At 36.1% G+C, this 20,125-nt stretch overlaps 1 protein-coding gene across 1 annotated transcript; it reads left to right on the forward strand.

Annotated features, from left to right (window-relative positions):
- The first annotated feature begins 1,367 nt into the window (after nt 1-1,367).
- LOC126831744 (uncharacterized) lies at nt 1,368-15,752 on the forward strand. Its single transcript, XM_050562396.2, has 14 exons — nt 1,368-1,522; nt 2,686-2,929; nt 3,101-3,206; nt 3,837-3,933; nt 5,547-5,657; nt 6,000-6,050; nt 6,324-6,411; nt 6,604-6,663; nt 7,456-7,632; nt 7,996-8,134; nt 8,683-8,791; nt 9,648-9,720; nt 12,857-12,995; nt 15,496-15,752. Exons 1-14 carry the CDS (start codon nt 1,452-1,454, stop codon nt 15,510-15,512), a joined length of 1,482 nt encoding a protein of 493 aa, XP_050418353.2. The 5' UTR covers nt 1,368-1,451; the 3' UTR covers nt 15,513-15,752.
- Nucleotides 15,753-20,125: the final 4,373 nt, after the last annotated feature.

Below are 20,125 nucleotides of genomic sequence, written 5' to 3' on the forward strand. Positions count from 1 at the left end.
GGTCTAACATGTTTCTTTGGGGTGGGGGGGGGGGTCAAACCTGTTCTGCAATTTAGTCAAGTGACGTGGGTTCAATCCTACGCTTCTACGTGAAAAGAAGGAGGGTCGGACGTGAAAAGAAGGAGGGTCCAACCTCATGCCTCGTGGGTTTTATTCGAATCCCCCGTTTTCCTTCCACAGCTAAAGACCCCTACGCACAAGCGTATAATTGAAATGAAATTGAACCATGTGCTAGTCTCGAAATGACACAGTTTCTGTGGAGTGGACGTTAAAGCCCACTGCCCTCTCTCTCTTGTAACATGGACCGATCATTATCCTAGAAAGAGAAGTTTTGTCATGTAACGACAACTCAATTATTTATATCTAATGTTCAGGGAAAACGGCTAAATTAATTGAATATATATCGTAAGCAAATATACATCCTCTTAACATATTGATGCGTATCATATACGGATATTGCATTAACCTTTCAATAACGCTCATCTATTTACCGTGTTTCATATATCGAGACACCATTTTGCAACTGCAACTTTCATGTTAGCCCGAGTACGCCCCCCAATGGATTAAAACAAAAATAATGAGTTGTGCCAATCACCAATATATGCTTCTGATTAAAGTCCACAAATAACTTCCAGCTGCGGTGAGTCATGGAGTTACACCTGGTCCTGTGAGGATCAATCATTGGTTTGATGATCAAATTTATAACATGACTGTCAACGATGTCATCTGGTTTAAAAATTCACCCCTAAGATTCAGAAAAGATTGGAAAGAATATTCTTCAGCCAGAGGAGAACTAAAAGGGTTGTTAGATACACCTCATCAAGGTACTGATAGGTTGGGAGATTTTGAAACAGCTACATGGTATTTAGGAGTAGATGATAATGTAGTAGCTCTTGGGTTCAAGGTTTACGATCAAAAGAACTACCTTATTTTACAACAGGTAAGTCATTAATGGTGACTGTAAAATCTTTAAAATTCTGTTTGACAGCGATCTTACTTTTACAAAAGACAAACCTGGATCTCATAGGTTTTCAGGTAATTTGATCTCAATCCCTGCAGTCCTGTTCATACAAGTCTTCTATAGATGTGGATCGACAGCGGCAGTATTAATTGTACCGTAGACAGCTAAAGTAGATTTGGGGGCATTATTATTCCTTGACATAACGGCATAACCATCGTCCAAAACAGCTTGATAGAATAGGGAAATGTGAATCGGCCGATGCCAACAAATCGAACCTTTGACAGCATTATACAATTACAGTTTGTATGATTGCCCAGGAATCTTACGCTATTTTACTGCTTCTAGATAATAGGTATGTTACGGATTAGGGTTACACGTAAATGTATGTTTACTTTCTTTGCAGCATTTCCTCAATAAAACTTCCGGAACATCAGCTGGAAACAAAGACTTACTTGTCTCAGCATTTCCAGGATTTGTCATTGATGATACAATGCAAGGTGAAATAGGATATATGGCTTACGGTGGAATCATGTCTGGAAGTAACAATATAAATTTTGGAACGTAAGAACCCTTTGATTTCAGCAATATTGAATAATGTGTTTTTAATAGAAATAAAAAAACGAAGAGTCTAACATTTAAATACAAAAATGAAATGAAATGAAATGGGGTTTAACGCCCTACTGTTCTGCTCCTATACTGGGCTAATGAAGACGGGCATACGCCATACAGTGTGCTATGCGGGAAATTTTGCACGGGCAGCGGCACTCTCGCCTACTCTTATATCGAATTCCAACTGCCAGGGGATCTTTTACGTGAATTCCAATATATACACGGGACCTCGGTTTTTCGTCTGATCCGAAGGACTAGACAGCTGTCCTTGTCAGACCATCCGTCCTGCATCACTGACAAGGGGGAACCACGCCGGAAAATCTGGATGAACTTTCTTGGCCAATGCAGGGATCGAACACCAGACCTCCAGGCTAGCGAGCCAGAGTCTTACCCACTTAGCCACGTGATCCCCATTTAAATACAAATAAGAACTACATTATGTATGCGGATTCAGTGCGGAATTATTTCGGTCATGGCAATTCAATTCGTACAATCTAAGCATGGCGGAAGAAAACTGTCCTATCAGGCTGGCGCCATTAACATTGTGTGTTAATGCTGAAAATGATCACACCTAAAACAAAATAACTGTGTTATCACTGAACAACTAAATTAGTTTTCACCAAAGACAAAGGGATCGAATCCACTAAAATGGATTAGGATATTAAATTCAGCAAGAATTCACAGTTAACAATAATGATTTACATGTGATCAATCAAGAATTTATTACATTGATTTATGTGAACAGTACAAGACACGGTGGATTATGGTCCGAGTATTGGGGTTTTACTAATTTTAGTAAAAATGTTATGTCGGTTTAAATGAGTCTAGGACTAGTAGGTGTGTAGATGATCTGAATTTCTAATCTGTTTCTACTTGTCTGGCTTTAGTTTGGCAAAAAGCACATTACACAAATTCTAGGTATTTGACAAATTATAGTTGGAAGCAAAATATTTTCATAGATATGAACACCCTTACGTGAATTGCCCATAACAATATGAAAAAACGAAATTACAATGTGTTGGCCTTGTAAATGGTCTATAAGGATCGGGTTAGTGTCGATTTAACAATTTAGTTATCATTAATTATCATCCAAAAACGTATCTTTATTATTTTAGGTGGGCTCCGGGAAAGGTTCACATGACAACAGGTACGGCTGGTGGACCGATTGCCTTCTTTGACAAGAAAGACAACGTTGTGATCATCGCGCCCTTTAGTGAATTCATGTCAGCATCGAACCAACTGAACAACACATCGAATCCCGAAACTCTGGATTGGGGAATTATGGGTGGGGTTATGGAAATTCCGGAAGATTTCATGTCTCAATATATGATCTTCTACAGTCCCAACGGGATTAATCAGGTAGGTCATTAAATTATCTCAGAAAGGCTTTTTTTCGGAAAAGACATTTGGTAGTTGAGATCTGTATTTGGCGTGATATACCCTATGTTCTGTTCCGTTTACCTTCACACATCCAAATAAAACTATTCAACCTTTGAAATTTTTAGAATAAATTTTAACTGTGTATTGCAGGCCTTTCAGGAATGGGGAAATATTATGAGAGATTTTTATGGCAAAGATCCGTACTATAGAAAATCGGATATGACGATTAATTATCTTGGATATTGGACTGATAATGGTAATATGCTTACATAAAATCTGATATTTCTGTTGTATGATATTGTCAGATTGGTATACTGGATTCCAATCTTAAGGTTCATTTATACTGAGCGCGAACACAACCACTGTAGTCTGGAGACTCAGTGCGCGGGGTGTCCCTCAAATGGGCACAAAACCAGACCCAACTTTTCTACAGTATTTTCTACGTAGACAATACGATGTCAAGTGGTAATCAGTCCGCCGATGGGGCGTTTTCGAGATATTTTATGGACACCCCCGCACTGTACCTCCAGTCTACTTCGAATCATCGTTCGCACCAAAAGCGACAATATGGACCGAAACTGGCGCATTGACAATTTGATCATGTACGCCTTTTGACATCTCACTCTGATAAGTTAATTTAAATCGGCTTTCCTATCTGTGTTCCCGATTGCATGTAATAGGGTGTGCACTCCTATTGTGTCCCATCAACATGTTTAGCATACTGCGCTAAAATATTTATCGCCGCAAGGACCCCCATCTCATCACACACATATCGTGGGGATTTCCCCTGGCGCAATACATATACGATGAGTGCTCCGTTTCCAGAGATAGTGTATTGCGTATTACGTACACCCGGAATCTTGGCCTTACTGTTGTCTTTCTTCAGGTGCTTATTACTACTTTAAAACCGAGGGAGACGATACTTATGAACAGACAATATATGATTTACAAAGTATGGCTACCAAACAAGACATTCCTTACAGGTAAATAACAAGGATTTCTCATTATCTTGTCGTTAGTGAGGCTTTACAATAACGTAAAAACGGTATTCGTATCTCGAATTCTTGCTGTGAGTTTTCTAGAAATTTCCCGCAAATTAATCAATAAAACGGAGATGTGAAGGATATTCCAGATGCAGAAGCTGTCATGTTGATGGTTCATTTATTAATATTGCTGAATTGATTAAATATCCCCAATTAATAATGTCTTAAATATATAGTTTAACTTCAGTACCAACTGTACTCATGTAGTCGACTACTACATGATTGTGTACGTGGATTCCTACACAACGTACCGGTATTTGATCATTTAAAATAGTTTCCCTATCTTGAATACATATATATGTATATTGACATTATTTAAATGCCTTACTTTTATAGCCATTTTTAACGACAAAAATAGCCGTTTGTCTGCACAGTAACTAAGAGAGTACGAATAAGCCCATGCTTATATCCCCCGCATATTAGGATCTCTAGTTCACACCAAGTACGATTTCGTAAGCGAGATCAGATCACGAACTATACCTACGCAAACCAGCTAGATTCAATATTAATTTTTTTTAAAATTAACTATAAATTTAATAAAAACAGATTAAATCGAAATAAACAATAAATCGAAACTATTATGCTCAATACCTTCAAACTGTTACCTCAGGTGGCGAAGCAATGGTTAATTCGGAGGTATGTACATGTTTATGGGGTTGGAATATCAACTAACTGTTTCCAGTAATATTTATCATGTATTCGTTTTAAAAATTATTTAAAATATAGCCATGAGTGTGGGATACGCCCACACAGCAGCTTCGTCTCAACTACAGATTATGCGAATGGAAATCTTGGATGTTTAGCAAATTTGATAATAGGATCCTTGAAGCAATCTAAGCTCTAGGGTGCATCCTCTTATGACCTCTTTGCTTCCAACCAGATTTACCCCCCCCCCCCCAAAAAAAAAAAAACAACAAAAAACCACCTGTTAAAACCTATAGTCTGTACCGCGTTCACACGATTTTAGGCAAAGGGGGGTAACCCAGAAACGGATGGCTGTGGATTATGAATATCGATAGACCCAATACTTCAAGCCAAATATGAAAGCGATCCATTTAAAAAAAATGAAATGAAATATGGTTTGAACTTCCCACTGCCCTGCTCCGACTGGGCCAATGAAGACGGGCGTATGCGATACAGTGTGCTATCGAAGGAAATTTTGCCCGGACAGCGGCGCCATGTTCTACTCTTATATCGAATTCCAACTGTCAAGGGATCTTTTACGTGCAAGCTATTTGACAATGCACAGGAATTTCGGCACTTAGGTTTTGTGATCACGATACGTAAAGCCTCTCTTTATATCTAATAGACGACCTGTTAAACCTTGGGTTGTTCTGCAGCGTATTCCTCAAATTCTTCGTCCATGTTCCATGGGATATTATCCACACTCATTTGGTAGATAATTATAAGATGTAAAAAAAAAATCATATAAACGATATGAACGAATGTATAAACACTGTTTCGTCCGTCTGAAACAATGTACGTAGAAGTTTCGGAAATTACACAGGAAATATAATAAACTTGTTCTGACTATTTCTAAATGTCTATTTCAGATATGTTCAGTATGATGCCTGGTTTTATTTGCGTGCTAATGGTTCAGCGGGTGGTGGAACTGGAACAATTCACTGGGATTCACTTGCTTCCGTCTTTCCTTCGGGAATGCGGTATGTGTGACTAGATTATTTTGATTTATAGAACGACCGTTCAGATTTTGTGTTATGAATTGAAACTATGAATTCTGTCTACTTCTTTGATCATTCCCCACAGTGTGACTGATCCTTGTACTTGCCGTGGCATGACAAATGTCATCTTTATAAACTTATCCACGTTTGTGTAGATGTCTATTAACTGTAGGTCAAATCTGAAGATAAGCTAGGTTGCCGCGCCCTCTAAAGTTCTTTAGGAATACCCTTTCTAACGCATATTCAGTCTTTTGCGATGGGTATTGGGCGAGAATTTAATTATGCATGTGCTAAATATATGTTATTTTATCATTTTTTTTGCAGAAAAGTGTATGAAAATACTCAGTGGCCAGTTCTTGCTCACAATATGTATTGGTAAGATACCGTTTCAGTTGCAAGGTCTGTCTAATATGATAACGAGTTTCTTTAACTTCGTAGTAAAATGCCACTACAAAAATACCGATCGTAATGCTAAACATAATGTAAACATTATTATTTTAAACCAATCCCCTCTTTATTTATAGTATAAATTGGGGGCCCAGTCCCTACCTTGTTTTTTATTGTGATTGTATAATTAATTAACATTATTAAACGCAATCTGATTTTATATTTGATTGTATTCTGCATTTAGAATTATTGAATTTTCAGGTCAAACCAAACAACCTATGCTAAACAAAATGGCGGCAATTATAATTTTATTCTGGACCCTGATGGAAAAGCACTGCCATTTGAAGAAGTATGTGTTTAATGCTTATCATAACAGAGTTACTAACCCTGAATTGACATATAGCGTAATGGTGTCGGGGAGGTTGACAAAATAAAATGACTTGCCTACAGGCTTTTAGACCATATTTATTATCACCATTATAATAACCCCGCTGTTGGCATGTATTATACATTAAGTAAAACATTCAATGTTGATTTTCAGAGATTCTGGAATGATTTATTCAAGTATAGTAAAACATGGGGTTTAGTTGTGTATGAACAGGTAAGTACAGATTTGATGCAATATGGTAACATTGCGCTAATTAGTAGACAAAACTCATTGTTTTCCCGTTATTTAGCTACTAATTGGCATAATGGAACCCTATTCATTGAGATTTTTAATATGGTGTTTAAATGGTCATTCCCAAATGAATATATGTTGAATCGTTTTTTCGCAATTTGTGATGGGTCAAGTCCTAAAATGAGCTAGATTGACTGGTCTAATATCTTGACATCCATGTATCGACTAGGAATATAAACGGACATCCCCCGTAAAGGTCTAGGCCTAGTTCCCAATTTTCAAGAGTTTTAAGATCGCACAAAATACCGGGATTTCAAGGACAATATCGCATATGTGATAGAACTGGTTAAACACATTCCAAATATACTTTCAACACAGAGATCGTTGCTACGATAGATGCTTAACGAAAATTTGAAGAAACGAAAGTGACGCAAAAAATACATGTATAACTGATTGAAGTAATGAGCGATAACAGATAAACGGGCGAATTTTGCTCGCTGATAATTCCGTTGAAAAGAAAAAGTTGTCATATGAGAGGGTATCTGAAAATGTATAAAAAAAATTATTTGACTGTCACTAGATGGGGTTTAACGTCCACTCGACACAAACTAGCTCATTTCGAGACTAACATATGCTTCAATTTTCTTTCAAATTGAAGCCACCCCATTTATGCACTAAAATTATCTTTTGTCTGTCAAGTTGCTCTTTGTGCAGCCAATTTTGTTACAAATTTAATGATCATTGTTTCATTTTAACTGGTATTACAACATTTAGGACTACATGAATGATAATACAGATTACATAAACCAGAGTATATCCGATGTTTATTCTGCCAAAACATGGATGATGGAAATGGGAAATGCTGCTAGAAAGAATGGTTTGACTATTCAGTATTGTATGGATTATTCTAAACATCTACTGACAGCTTTAGAAATACCCGTTGTAACCCAGGTAAGGTTTTGCATATATTATTGTGAGATGGAGTCCGAACCGTGTAGCGATCATTTCAGATTGCGTAGCAATCCACAGACGTACATTATTATACTTTTAACTAGAAACTACCATTTGTTATGTGAATTGGCCGACTTTGTTAACACTAATGTTAAAGTAACGAGGACGCGTCATTGCTATGTGTAGTAATCAGTTTTAACCCAATAACGTCTACCGTTGATCACCATTTAATATTCGAGTCAAAAGTGAGATGACATTAACCAGTCATCTAATCCGAAAACGAAATTTTATATCCTGACCGATATAAACATATTTCAAGATGACTATTTGACAATATCGTTCTGATATAATTATATCATGTAGGCAAGAGTAATGCAGGACAACACACCTGGGTCAGATCATTGGCGAATAGGGTATAGTTCAATATTTGCTGAAGCCATGGGAATAGCCCCATTTAAAGATAACTTTTGGACAACACACGATGAACCTGGTAATACTTATAGTGAGTAATATTTATTTTAAAAATACAATTGTCCACGAGATTATTCAAGCAAATTTCAAACACCATGTTACCATGCAATGACAATCAACCCACCCCCAGCTTCGTGAATTAATAAATCTAACCAGAATCAAATTATTCGGTGCTCGGAAATATGGCGTGTAATATTTATGCAGAACCATTAATTTCGATAGGGTTTCACAATATGAGAAAACAGTGAGAGCCGAATAAATCTAAAAAAAACTCTGTAAACAGGGACAATAACAATCCTAGCAAGATTGAAAACACCCATAAAATCTGCTTTGAATCGGTAGATTGATGCACGGCCAGGGAATGTGGGCACATAATATTGTGACGATAATCCAAACATACAGTAATCCAACAAATGAAATCGGGTTTAACGTTCTACTTATTTTCACCAACCGGGATGATGAAGACGGATTGCTTTTCTATTTTCGTGCTGGTGGTCTTTATTTATAAAATATTTAGAGATGGGGAATGGAGTTACCCCCCTTTGCACGATCAGCGTAACATCATGTTTCTCCCTTTAGATGGTACAGAACCTAACGGAGCACTACAGGCGTTGATCGCAACCATGAGTACAGGACCTGTTGGACCAAGTGACGAAATTGGGAAAACTAACGCCAGTCTTCTGATGAGGTAATATAGTATATCAAAGGTCACTGCACACAGTCAACATTTGTGGGAAAACATGTGTAGTTGGTACTTCTTATTCATATGAGAATACCAACTGGATCACTGTGTTCAGCGACCAAAAGTATAAGTTAATTTTCAATAGAGAATTCCGAAATGGGGTCCTTTTACCTGATGCCCCTGCCTTTAACCAAAACCTTGCATTTAATCAAAATACCAATACCTTTCTCTAATTCTTAATTCGACATGAAAAATGAGGGAAAAAGAAGCAGAAAGGATTTATCTAAACTGTCGATTAAAAGAAAGTTGACATCCTGTATTTTAATGAGGAGAACCATTTTCTGATGTATGGATCATCATCAAAACATTAACAATAGTCCGATGAACATTAACTTGGGTGATAGAACTAACAGTCAGGATTTCGACATTCTAATCATTTTTTTTTAGATATGCCATTTATACCGTCGTGTGTAACCGCCGTGTGCACCAATACATGCCAAAATCATTACTCCATTTGGACACATTCTTGCAATAGAACCCCTTGAAGATGCTTCCTGTGTGTGGGAGGAGGTGTCCGTTGCTTCGGGTGCAGATCAAGGTGATCCCAGATGAGTTCAGTTAGATTTATGTCCGGAGAACATGCTGGCCAAGGTAATGAGTCGAACTCATCTAGCCGTATGTCGTCGAGCCGCAGAGTGGTAATGCTTGGGTACTGTTGTAGAACATCCTCTCTTTATCTTTTGCCAGACGTGGATGATAACAAACCATTTTCTCTACGGGCAATAAACACCTTCTACAATCTATTCTCATAATCCTACCAAACAGTCACGTATGTTACAGTCCCAGTCTGGGTTTCTTTCAGATGCTGTAATGCAGACGGTTTGATACTAAAACCATCCGTTCCTTTTACAGCTATAAATAAACAAATCCAACAGGTAATATATATATATCTGCTAACGAATAATCGTCCATTGCGGAAAGCTTTGTATAGACATTACCTTTATTTTTCCCTCAAAATTTCGCTATTTTACCTGACAATGAAGTGCAAGAGAACAGCACCACAGATAACCATCATCCGTGGGTACCGATATATACAATTGGTGGTCGATCTAAAAAAAAACAACAACATGGAGTTGCTCCGGAATTAAGTCTATATCTGATGAGTTGGGAATTTACCCACTCTGGTTTCTTAGGGTTAAAAATAAGCAAGGAATAATAGATAATATGTTTAATTCTCCGGATTTACGTTTAATCTAGAAACAATTGGAGTTTTAACCACAAAAATTTCAAAAAATTACTGATGTCTATACAATTCCAATTAGGATTTCACTTTGGGGTTGTCGCTGGCTGCTCCACCAGAGAGTCTGACATGATAAATCCGTAGTTTCCGCCGTCACCATTTACACTTAGGAATTGGTTGCAATCTTATATCACAAAACGTTAATGATATCCTGATATCGACTAAACCAACTACTATTTTCAAGGATTAGAAACGGATAGCTTTATTCCGTAAACTAATCCCAAAAATAACATTGCCGTAAAATGACCAGAGATCAAATTTTAAATCTCCTTTTCCGTCATAGATGGTTAGTTATTTAAAGCAATATTTCACTGAAATAATACAAATATACAAATACACAACTTTTTGGATAACAATTACTTGCATCTTGAATAGTGCAACGTTTCAGCGAGTATTCCCTGGTTGTTATCAAATACAAGGTAAACAATAATATGATATTTCACTGTGTAATCTTAGGGTCGACATAAACGCGAAATGATTCCTTTCGTGGACAATGACTTTGAGATACCGAAGAGCGATGTGAACAAAATTTATATAACCTGTTGCATTTACTAAAATATATCGGGTATACCTCCTTAAAAAAGAAGCCATTTTATTGCTATTTTTGATGGTTGCTCGAGTTATTATGTAAGAGAATCTTCCACGAAGAGAACCAACCAAATAATTTTCTTCACAAAAGACATATAAAATAGCAATCGATGCTTATGAGCCACTGTGAAATTGACAGATTTGCACTTTAAACGACTATAAATTGTAGGGTTATAGTTATTTTGAATACAGATTTTGTTAATAGTCTATAATTTGCTGTCTAGCGTTTCTTAATATCTTGTGGTTTTATCAATTGTACACATTTATATTCAAAACTTGATCTGTAACTTGGACAGTGGTTCGTTTATTTCAAGTAGAGGTTTGATCGCGTCCGATAGCTCCAAGTCAAGTTCGCATAAAATATACCATGGCTATCATTTCCATCACTATTTGATACCGTAGATTTAATACTTGAATATATCCTTATTTTTAATTAATATTTACTATTAGATGCTTCTACTCGGCAAGTCGGTATTAAGATAGACTTAGCCGGAGTCTACATCTCTTATAGCATAAAATATACCATGGGTATGATCGTTTGATACCGTAGATTTAATTCTTGAATATATCCTGATTTTCAATTAATATTTAGTATTGGATGCTTCTATTCGGCAAGTCGGTATTAAGATAGACTTAGACTTAGTCTGCATCTCTTATAGCCCCTCTATACTGTCTATAGTATAAGCGACAAATTGGTGGTATTTATTTTGACTGCGAAATTCCCAACATTTAGCGATCTACTTTGCTCGACATCGCAACATTACGGCAGATTTAAAATGTTTGCATAATATTCGTGAACATGCCATCACTTTCAATCGTCGTAGACAGGTAAACGCATACACGTGGCCTATGCATCGACCAGCAACAACGATGCTTGTTTTAATTTAAAATCACTGTCATCAAATCCCTGAATTCAATTAAGTTTAAAATATAGAATATTTAGAAAGCAGCGTGGTTCCTCCTTAGCCAAAATGAACAGTACCGCCGATAATATTTTGAAAAATCATTCGGTAATTACAATCCAAATGTTCTGAGTATTCAGACAGTCTCCCTCTTACACTAAAGTATAAATATTCTTTTGAGAAAATCTCACTGAGATGTTAAAAAAATGACAAGGTTTTTCCATGTGCACTAAAGAATACTCCCACGGATTTTAATAATTCTATACATAATTTTGTAATGCATCGCTTACACAAGATATCTGAAGGCTTAAAGTTACAATTTCATATTTTCTAAGAAAGTCAAAACATAATTATTTCTATGTCTTTTGCTCAATAGGTTGTCAGCTCACTATTATACGATCATAGGTATCATTCTCACACTTAAAACTCATTTACACCGGGAATAATAACACAATTACCTCCCTTGTTTTCTATTCTCCACCATGGAGTAGCTATCTTCAAACGTTGGAATTGAAGATAAAAATGATATTTTTGCCAATTTCTCAACTGGCAATAGTGAATTATAGGATTAATAGGATTATTCTTTAACAGGGTAGGACTGTTAATAGATACCATCTATTTTAGGGTTTTATTTTAATAAATTTTAAAAATATAACTTAAAAATATGAAATTGCAACTTTAACGTGAATGGATAACTTTTATCACTAAATTAACCATCCGAATTTGAACGTGTGTGGACCGTCCACATAGTAATATGTCTGCAAGTCGTTATTGAAACACCCCACTTTGAACAATTGGGTTTGGTACATAATTTTGTAATGTATCGCGTACACAGGATATCGGAAGGCTTAACGTGAATGGATAACTTTATCACTAAATTAACAATCCGAATTTGAACGTGTGTGGAGCGTCCACATAGTAATATGTCCGCAAGTCGTTATTGAAACACCTCACTTTGAACACTTGCCCTCGAGAAATAAAGCGAGTTAGTTTGATAACACGTTTTAGATTTTAATAGATTAACCATGGGCCTTAACAGCAATGGACCGGGTCCGTTTCTACACAATCACTCGATACATTGAAACATATATTTATTGTATTGATATTTCCAACAAAATCAGTGTTTAAACAGCAAGGGATCACATACATAGATTAGCATGGGGTCTTTATGCTCTTGTGGGACAACTGGCCAGCATGCCCAGGCGTTACAATGGCTCTGGGTAACAGCTAGTACAGTATAAAGAATAAAACATATACTTAGTCTTTACATTATATTCTCAGATGGCATTTGGTAATAACTTTGGCCCCAATGGAGATATATATTCTTCTTATACTGATATATCTGGATATAAATTTGGAGTTATCTTAGCTGCCAACATGAAGAACTCTTATTCTCTTGCTCTGGAAGACACCGGATTAGGTATGGTAAGTATCATGAAATAATTAATGAAAATTGTGTACCGAGAATAAAGTCTATAATATGTTTTTTAAGGAGCTAAATCGTTATTCTTTGGCACCTAGAAATGAACACAAATTTTAATTGTCTTACATATTGGATGCCAGAAGCCCATTGTTCACGGTAAGATAACAACATCAATGTTGATGATTTAATTTGACCAGTAAGTCGTGTTTGCAATGTCGAAAACTGTGGATGACATTGAATAAAAGACATGCATCGTTTGAGTTTCAAAATGACAATGTAAAGTTTAGTTCTAGCTTATATGTGACACAGAGCACAGGTATGATGCACCTGTAGTCTATGTAGCTTAAAGGTGGTGGTTTACCTATTTCTTTGTTCTAACGATAGATAATGATGAATTAGAATCCGTATTCTAGACACAAGCAAAACCAGAACCAAAGGTCTGCAATTGGAAAGGGTAGAAAAACGATCAGCAAAACACACCTGGCCGCCTTTAAAACACTTGATCGCGCGCACCTTCAATTTCTCTGAAAGTTCACCGGAGTAACTTCCACCATTTTGCTTGAATGAAAATACCAATCGTCTACCCCATTAAATTTCTTTAAATCATTAAAGATACATTATGGGAGATTCGGTAACGAGTTGGCAGTTCTCACTATAATAGTTAAAAACTAGATAATGTAAAGGCATTTTGGTGAAAATTTCATTCAAATTGATCCACTATGAACCGAGAACTAAGCGACTGAAATTCCCATAAGCCTCGGTCATCATTACTAAAGTCAGTACGATAAACAGCATAGTCTCGATTATCCATTTAATCGTTTAATAGAGAAGGAAAGTTATGAAGTAAATCGGCTTACAATCCACTAAAGATCGCAGGCTAGCGCTGCCATCTAGAGTTGATTATGGCCTGGATAGGTTAATTAATGTCTAATTAATAATTTAGATAACATTTCAGGCCTAAAGAAAGACCTGAAATAGGCAGATTTAGCTCTTACATAATGCATGTTTAAGTAAAGACAAATAGTAAATACATTATAAACAATGCAATATCCAAGATACGTAAAGTATTATGTCTGTAAATCACTATGGTGTCCGATTAGATACAGACGTGAAGCTGTGGTTATGTTAACCAATTAAGCTATATATTGAGCATAATATCTGGTACAACACATGAATGATCAATTATTATTAATGACATCCCTTAGTTTCAGTCCACTAGTAATGTGACATCAAAGGGAAATAATATCTTCCTCGTAATGGCATCCTGTATTATAGTCATTTTCTGTGTAATTGTAAAATATACCAATTTGGTGAAAGAATCTATATATTATTAAATGTGCATTATATGTAAGAGTAACATATGCCTAGTACAAGTTTTTTTTCTGGCAAGTTTATTTAGAAATGTATTCACATGCCGAGTCTGTAATCAACTCTCTAGATCATCGGATGGCTGAGATATTATTTGGATTACTGAATGTCTGCTATATCTTCGTTAAACGCTAAAATTGAAATTCGAATATTGGGTTATTATCGTTGCCATGGTACTTCACAAAAACTTCATACAGTGATAACTTGGCTCAAAATAAAGCAATTGGACTTAAATTTTCAATATATTCATTTTTATTATCTATTTTTAAACTATTATAGAAAGAACGACCAGCTCTCTATCTAAACATCACATCTTTAATAAAGCCATATATTGTGAATTAGTGGCAAGGTGTGTTACTTCAAGCAGAATCAGCTCATTTGTTTGATCTACAAAACAATTTTATATAAAAGTATAAATAATTACATATACTTAAGCGGTGGCCTGACATTCGTACCTCAGCGCGTGTTGTATGGTCACATTTACAACACGAGCACTCATCACGTTTTGTTAGCGAATATTTTATACAGATATTTTACGTATATTTTTCAAGTGATGGTTATACTATATATTTAGATTCTGTTATCATCAACCTATACTTTCAGTCATCAAATAATACCACTTTAATGAGTAGTGATCTATATGTTAATGTCAACCTTGTCGAATTCTCTGACAGCAAACCTCTACAGATAACCACCCGTTGTGTCACAAAAGTCTTCTGTTTGTATTATTATAGTCCTCTGATTACTGTGGGGTAAGAGGTTTACTGATACATTAATTACTTGTGGTACACAATCATTATTTGGCTTTTGACAGCTAGAGAGATAAAAGGTATATTTAAGATATTGAAAATCGGCATGAATTTAAACTTAAGTCCGACATGGCTCAGTGCTTTGTCCAATTTAATTCTCTTTACTGATGAATACTCTTGTTTCATTTCATACTATGCCTTGTTTCTAATTAATGTATATACACCCTCAATAGCCGAACAAATTGCAAATGAAGGATTCATTTCCACATCCTGAATAGCGACGTAGCTCGTCATTTGCTAATGAAAATAATGAAACAAAATAATTTGCACTGCTCCAAATTATTTTCTATGGCAGGATCACATACATGATTTTCTTTCAGGAATGACCAAGTTTTGATATATGGTGAAGTTGATAAATGGGCGACCATGTCAAATAATCGAGTAACTACGATACGAATTAGCTCTGTGGATCTCTACCTTCAGCTTAATGGTGTTCCAAATGAAATAGTAAGCTTCCGGTTTTTCAGAAACATGAAAGAAGAGATAGTGAAATGTAGCCTAGGACCAATGGGTTCTGCTGAATTAAGTCTTAACGATAACGTGTGTACTTACTAATTGATATCTCCTATGTTTATAAATTGTACATGTATTTCCTACAATGTTTATGGTTACTCATCTTTTGGGTGTTCTGTGGATGTTCATATTAGCAATTTTATAAATAAAGATTCAAATAGTACTTTTGTAAATTGATTAGGAATAGCATATCTTGTCATTGCGGATATTCCCTGTTTCAGCCCGGTTTTTCAGTGTCGAAGACGAAGAGTTAAAGGAAATATGATGTTTTATGAGAGCACCTGAATGCGAAGTTTGTGAATGCGATGGGCTACAGTTGTTCTAATCTGATGTGAACCATTGGAACAATGAGAGACTGGCCCTATTTACTCAAATTCTCCGTCCATCTATTGCAAAATGTGGGCGTATTTTGCATGGCAATTGATTGTTTGTATTTGCACTAGAGGTATGGTATGCTTATTCTTCAAACATATATGACGTGTCATCGTATAAGGAAGTTCACGCAAATATGCAAACTTTTATTTGTCACTTTACCGTTATATATACTGTATTTGGATAGTAAGGAATGTACTGATGTCACATTTAGCAAGAAGACTTGGAAGCTTTGACAGTAATAAATTAAACAACAGTAGGCTGTTCCATTACTGTTCATCATCTAGAGAGCCTCCGATTATTTTCCTTAATCATGTTTCCGATAATTTGTTGTCAAAATAACAAACCATCACCGTCAGTCTCGGGCCTTCTTCACCCTGATTAATTGAGAGTTTTCGATGAAGTGGATGAATATGGTGGTCATCTATATTATGTTCACATCATATCACTAAAGAATGGTATTGACCGAAAGGAGAAGCTTCGGCATTCGTGAAAGTCATCAAATGTTCTTTTAATAATGTCTCTTTTCCACAACTTGTTCTATAAATGAATTTCAGTCCCCATGAAATATTTTCAAGTGATATTGTAGGTCTACATACTATATAGTGCAGTACGCGGTTGACATTCTACACAGATACACGGAGAGTTATACACCAACAATGAAAGAAAAAGAAGCAACGGGACTAATCAATTTCCGACTGTTAACGAATTGGGTCCCCTTAATTATGAAAAGGGGGGATAAAAAAGATGCATCGCAATCGAGTTATATGCGCTAATAAACTTATACAGGGAATCGGCCAAAAAACGTGGAGCTTGGGAGAAAGCATTCTAATTGATTGGGTTGTGTTTAAATTTAATCGTTCAAACTGACCTCTTTGACTTTGATCAATCTGTTCTTTAATTGGGTTGATCGGACGCGTATTTTCTAATAGTGATCGACAGCACTGAATTTTATGTCGCAGAGTAAACGAATTATTTGTTTGTGCTTAATTAAATTTAAACTCTCCAGATTTTTTTTAATCTACGGAGGTAACAGTTTAAATACAGAAAGATGCCCGTTGCGTAGAACAATTCATAATAGTTGTTTAGAAAGAGGTTACTGGGAATCATATGCCATAAATACTGTATCTATAATGGGTTATGTTTAGTATTCATAAATAAAGTATTTTGTACGGGATAATCTTTATTCTATTTTCGAAAAAGGTTGTTCTGAACCACAGGTTAATCATGCTATGTTAAATAATGTATCTACGAGGTTGAGTTTAGTATTCAAAAATACAATATTTACGATATAATCTCTTTTTTCGTGGCAAAAGGATATTCGTAACAACTTTAGGGTTAGGGTAATAATAGCATAAACACTATCAGCGAGACAATTGGTCAGGTTCAGTATTCATGCATACGTAATCTTTATTGGTATTTAATCGGGCATTGGCCGAGAAAGTTCATTCCGACTTTCCGGCGTGGTTCACCTTGTCAGTGATGCAGGACGGAGGGCCTGACAACGACAGCTGTTTAGTCGTTCGGATGGTACGAAAACCGAGGTCCCGTGTACACATTGACGTTGGTAGGTCATAGTGCCGCTGTCCGGGCAGAATTTCCCTCATAGCACACTGTATGGCGTATGCCCGTCTTCATAAGCCCAGGTCGGAGCAGAACAGTAGGACGTTAAACCTCATTTCATTTCGTATTTAATCTGTACTTCACACTATACAACCAGTTCAGAATATCCATACTTGTAAAGACCAGCGGCTGCCAGGCAGGATACGCCCACATTTTCGAGAGATGGATAGAGAACAAGCTAAAAAGAAAGTGATTTTTCCTACAATCAAGGGCCATAATTCAGGAAATTACAATTGGATATGCGCAAATATCGAAAGGAACCGAGATCTTTGTGTTATAAACTTACATTTCAAGTTTCAACAAAATCGGATAAAAATTATGACCTCTATAGGGTCCACAAGCTAAAAACCCGATTTTTCACAATCTTGATATACCATATTTTTACGCTATTTGAGAACGAACGGCGGCCATTTTGTCTGTCAATTTTGGGCCGATTTTCACGAAATTCGAACTCAGCCGTCCTTATGGTGTAACGGTGATATAATAATACGTTTTTTAGATCGGATAAAAATTATGACCTCTATAGGGTCCACAAGCTAAAAACCCTATTTTTCACAATCTTGATATACCATATTTTTACGCTATTTGAGAACGAACGGCGGCCATTTTGTCTGTCAATTTTGGGCCGATTTTCACGAAATTCGAACTCAACCGTCCTTAGGGTGTAGCGGTGATATAATAATACGGTTTATAAAATCAGATAACAATTATGACCTCTATAGGATCCACAAGCTAAAAACGCGATTTTTCGTACAATCAGGGGCCATAATTCAGGAAGTTACCGTCCGATATGCGCGACAGGAACTGAGATCTTTGGGCTATAAACTTACATTTCAAGTTTCAACAAAATCGGATTAAAAGTGTGACCTCTATAGGGTCCACAACCTTGATATACCATATTTTTACGCTATTTGAGAACCAACGGCGCCCATTTTGTCTGTCAATTTTGGGCCGATTTTCACGAAATTCGAACTCAGCCGTCCTTAGGGTGTAACGGTGATATAATAATAATACGGTTTTTGAAATCGGATAAAAATTATGACCTCTATAGGGTCCACAAGCTAAAAACGCGATTTTTCGTACAATCAGGGGCCATAATTCAGGAAGTTACGCTCCGATAGGCGCGAATATCGAAACGAACCGAGAGCTTTGGGCTATAAACTTACATTTCAAGTTTCAACAAAATCGGATTAAAATTGTGACCTCTATAGGGTCCACAACCTTGATATACCATATTTTTACGCTATTTGAGAACGAACGGCGGCCATTTTGTCTGTCAATTTTGGGCCGATTTTCACGAAATTCGAACTCAGCCTTCCTTAGGGTTTAACGGGGATATAATAATACGTTTTTGTTAAATACGATAAAAATTATGACCTCTATGGGGTCCACAAGCTAAAAACGTGATTTTTCGTATCGAAAGGAACCGAGATCTTTGGGTTATAAACTTACATTTCAAGTTTCAACAAAATTGGATAAAAATTGTGACCTCCATATGGTCCACAAGCTAAAAACGTGATTTTTTGTACAATCAGGGGCCATAATCCATGAATTTTCGATCCGATACATGCCAATATCGAAAGCAGCCGAGATCTTTTGGGGATAAACCTATATTTCAAGTTTCGTCAAAATCGGATAAGAATTGTGACCTGTAGAGAGTCCACAAACAATTGTGGACAGACAGACAGACGGACGGACGGACGGGGGCGACGGCATAATACGTCCACATGAAAATGTGGGCGTATAAAAATGGGTTTAGCAATCAAAATAAGATGTGACGAAATAGTTTTTATCATTATATCTTTATGGTTTTATCACTTGTGATAAATTACCATTATGAAGTTAATTCATTAGAATATCATGAATATATCAAACATCAATATGAAAGAAAATAAATTTATTTTATTTCCCAAATGTTCAAAAAAGCGAAATAAAATGGTAATCTTTCAACTTTGTACACATTTTATTGATTTATTTCGTGTAGTTAAAATCCATGTGGGCATATCTGAGACATCTTTAACCCAAAGAAAATCACCCCCATTATTTTGATTAAATTATTCGACAAAAACAGCAGAGAAACCTTTTGTCTGGAATAAACGAAAGACTTATCGGATGTTTTACGATAAACAATTGATGGTATAATGCATACTAAATCAAAACGTCTAAAAAGAAAATGTCAAACTTTAGTCAGCGCTTTTCCAGATACGCATATTCAATATTACAATACAGATCCAGATGTTCACAGAAATATGATGGTATTTTCTTTTGTTGCATCAATATATCCTTGGTTATCATCCGAGACAACATTACAAATGCGTCACAATATTTTTTAAAATTTTGTCACATTTTTGAAATCTGTATTATGTTCTATAAAATAAAAGTTTAAACCCAGTAAAGTGAAGGGGTCTTTTTTGTGTGTTTGCGCCGACTGAAATATACCCT

Source organism: Patella vulgata, chromosome 9 (assembly GCF_932274485.2).
Source record: "Patella vulgata chromosome 9, xgPatVulg1.2, whole genome shotgun sequence".
In the NCBI taxonomy this organism is placed as follows: Eukaryota; Metazoa; Mollusca; class Gastropoda; family Patellidae; genus Patella; species Patella vulgata.

What these genes read in the sequence shown, in the direction of transcription:
- LOC126831744 (XM_050562396.2), top strand. Translation starts at nt 1,452, where the DNA reads ATGCAAGGTGAAATAGGATATATGGCTTACGGTGGAATCATGTCTGGA. An exon ending in TGGATATTGGACTGATAATG is followed by an intron (nt 3,207 to 3,836) that starts GTAATATGCTTA and finishes GTCTTTCTTCAG; the next exon opens with GTGCTTATTACTACTTTAAA. An exon ending in AACGCCAGTCTTCTGATGAG is followed by an intron (nt 8,792 to 9,647) that starts GTAATATAGTAT and finishes GGTTTCTTTCAG; the next exon opens with ATGCTGTAATGCAGACGGTT.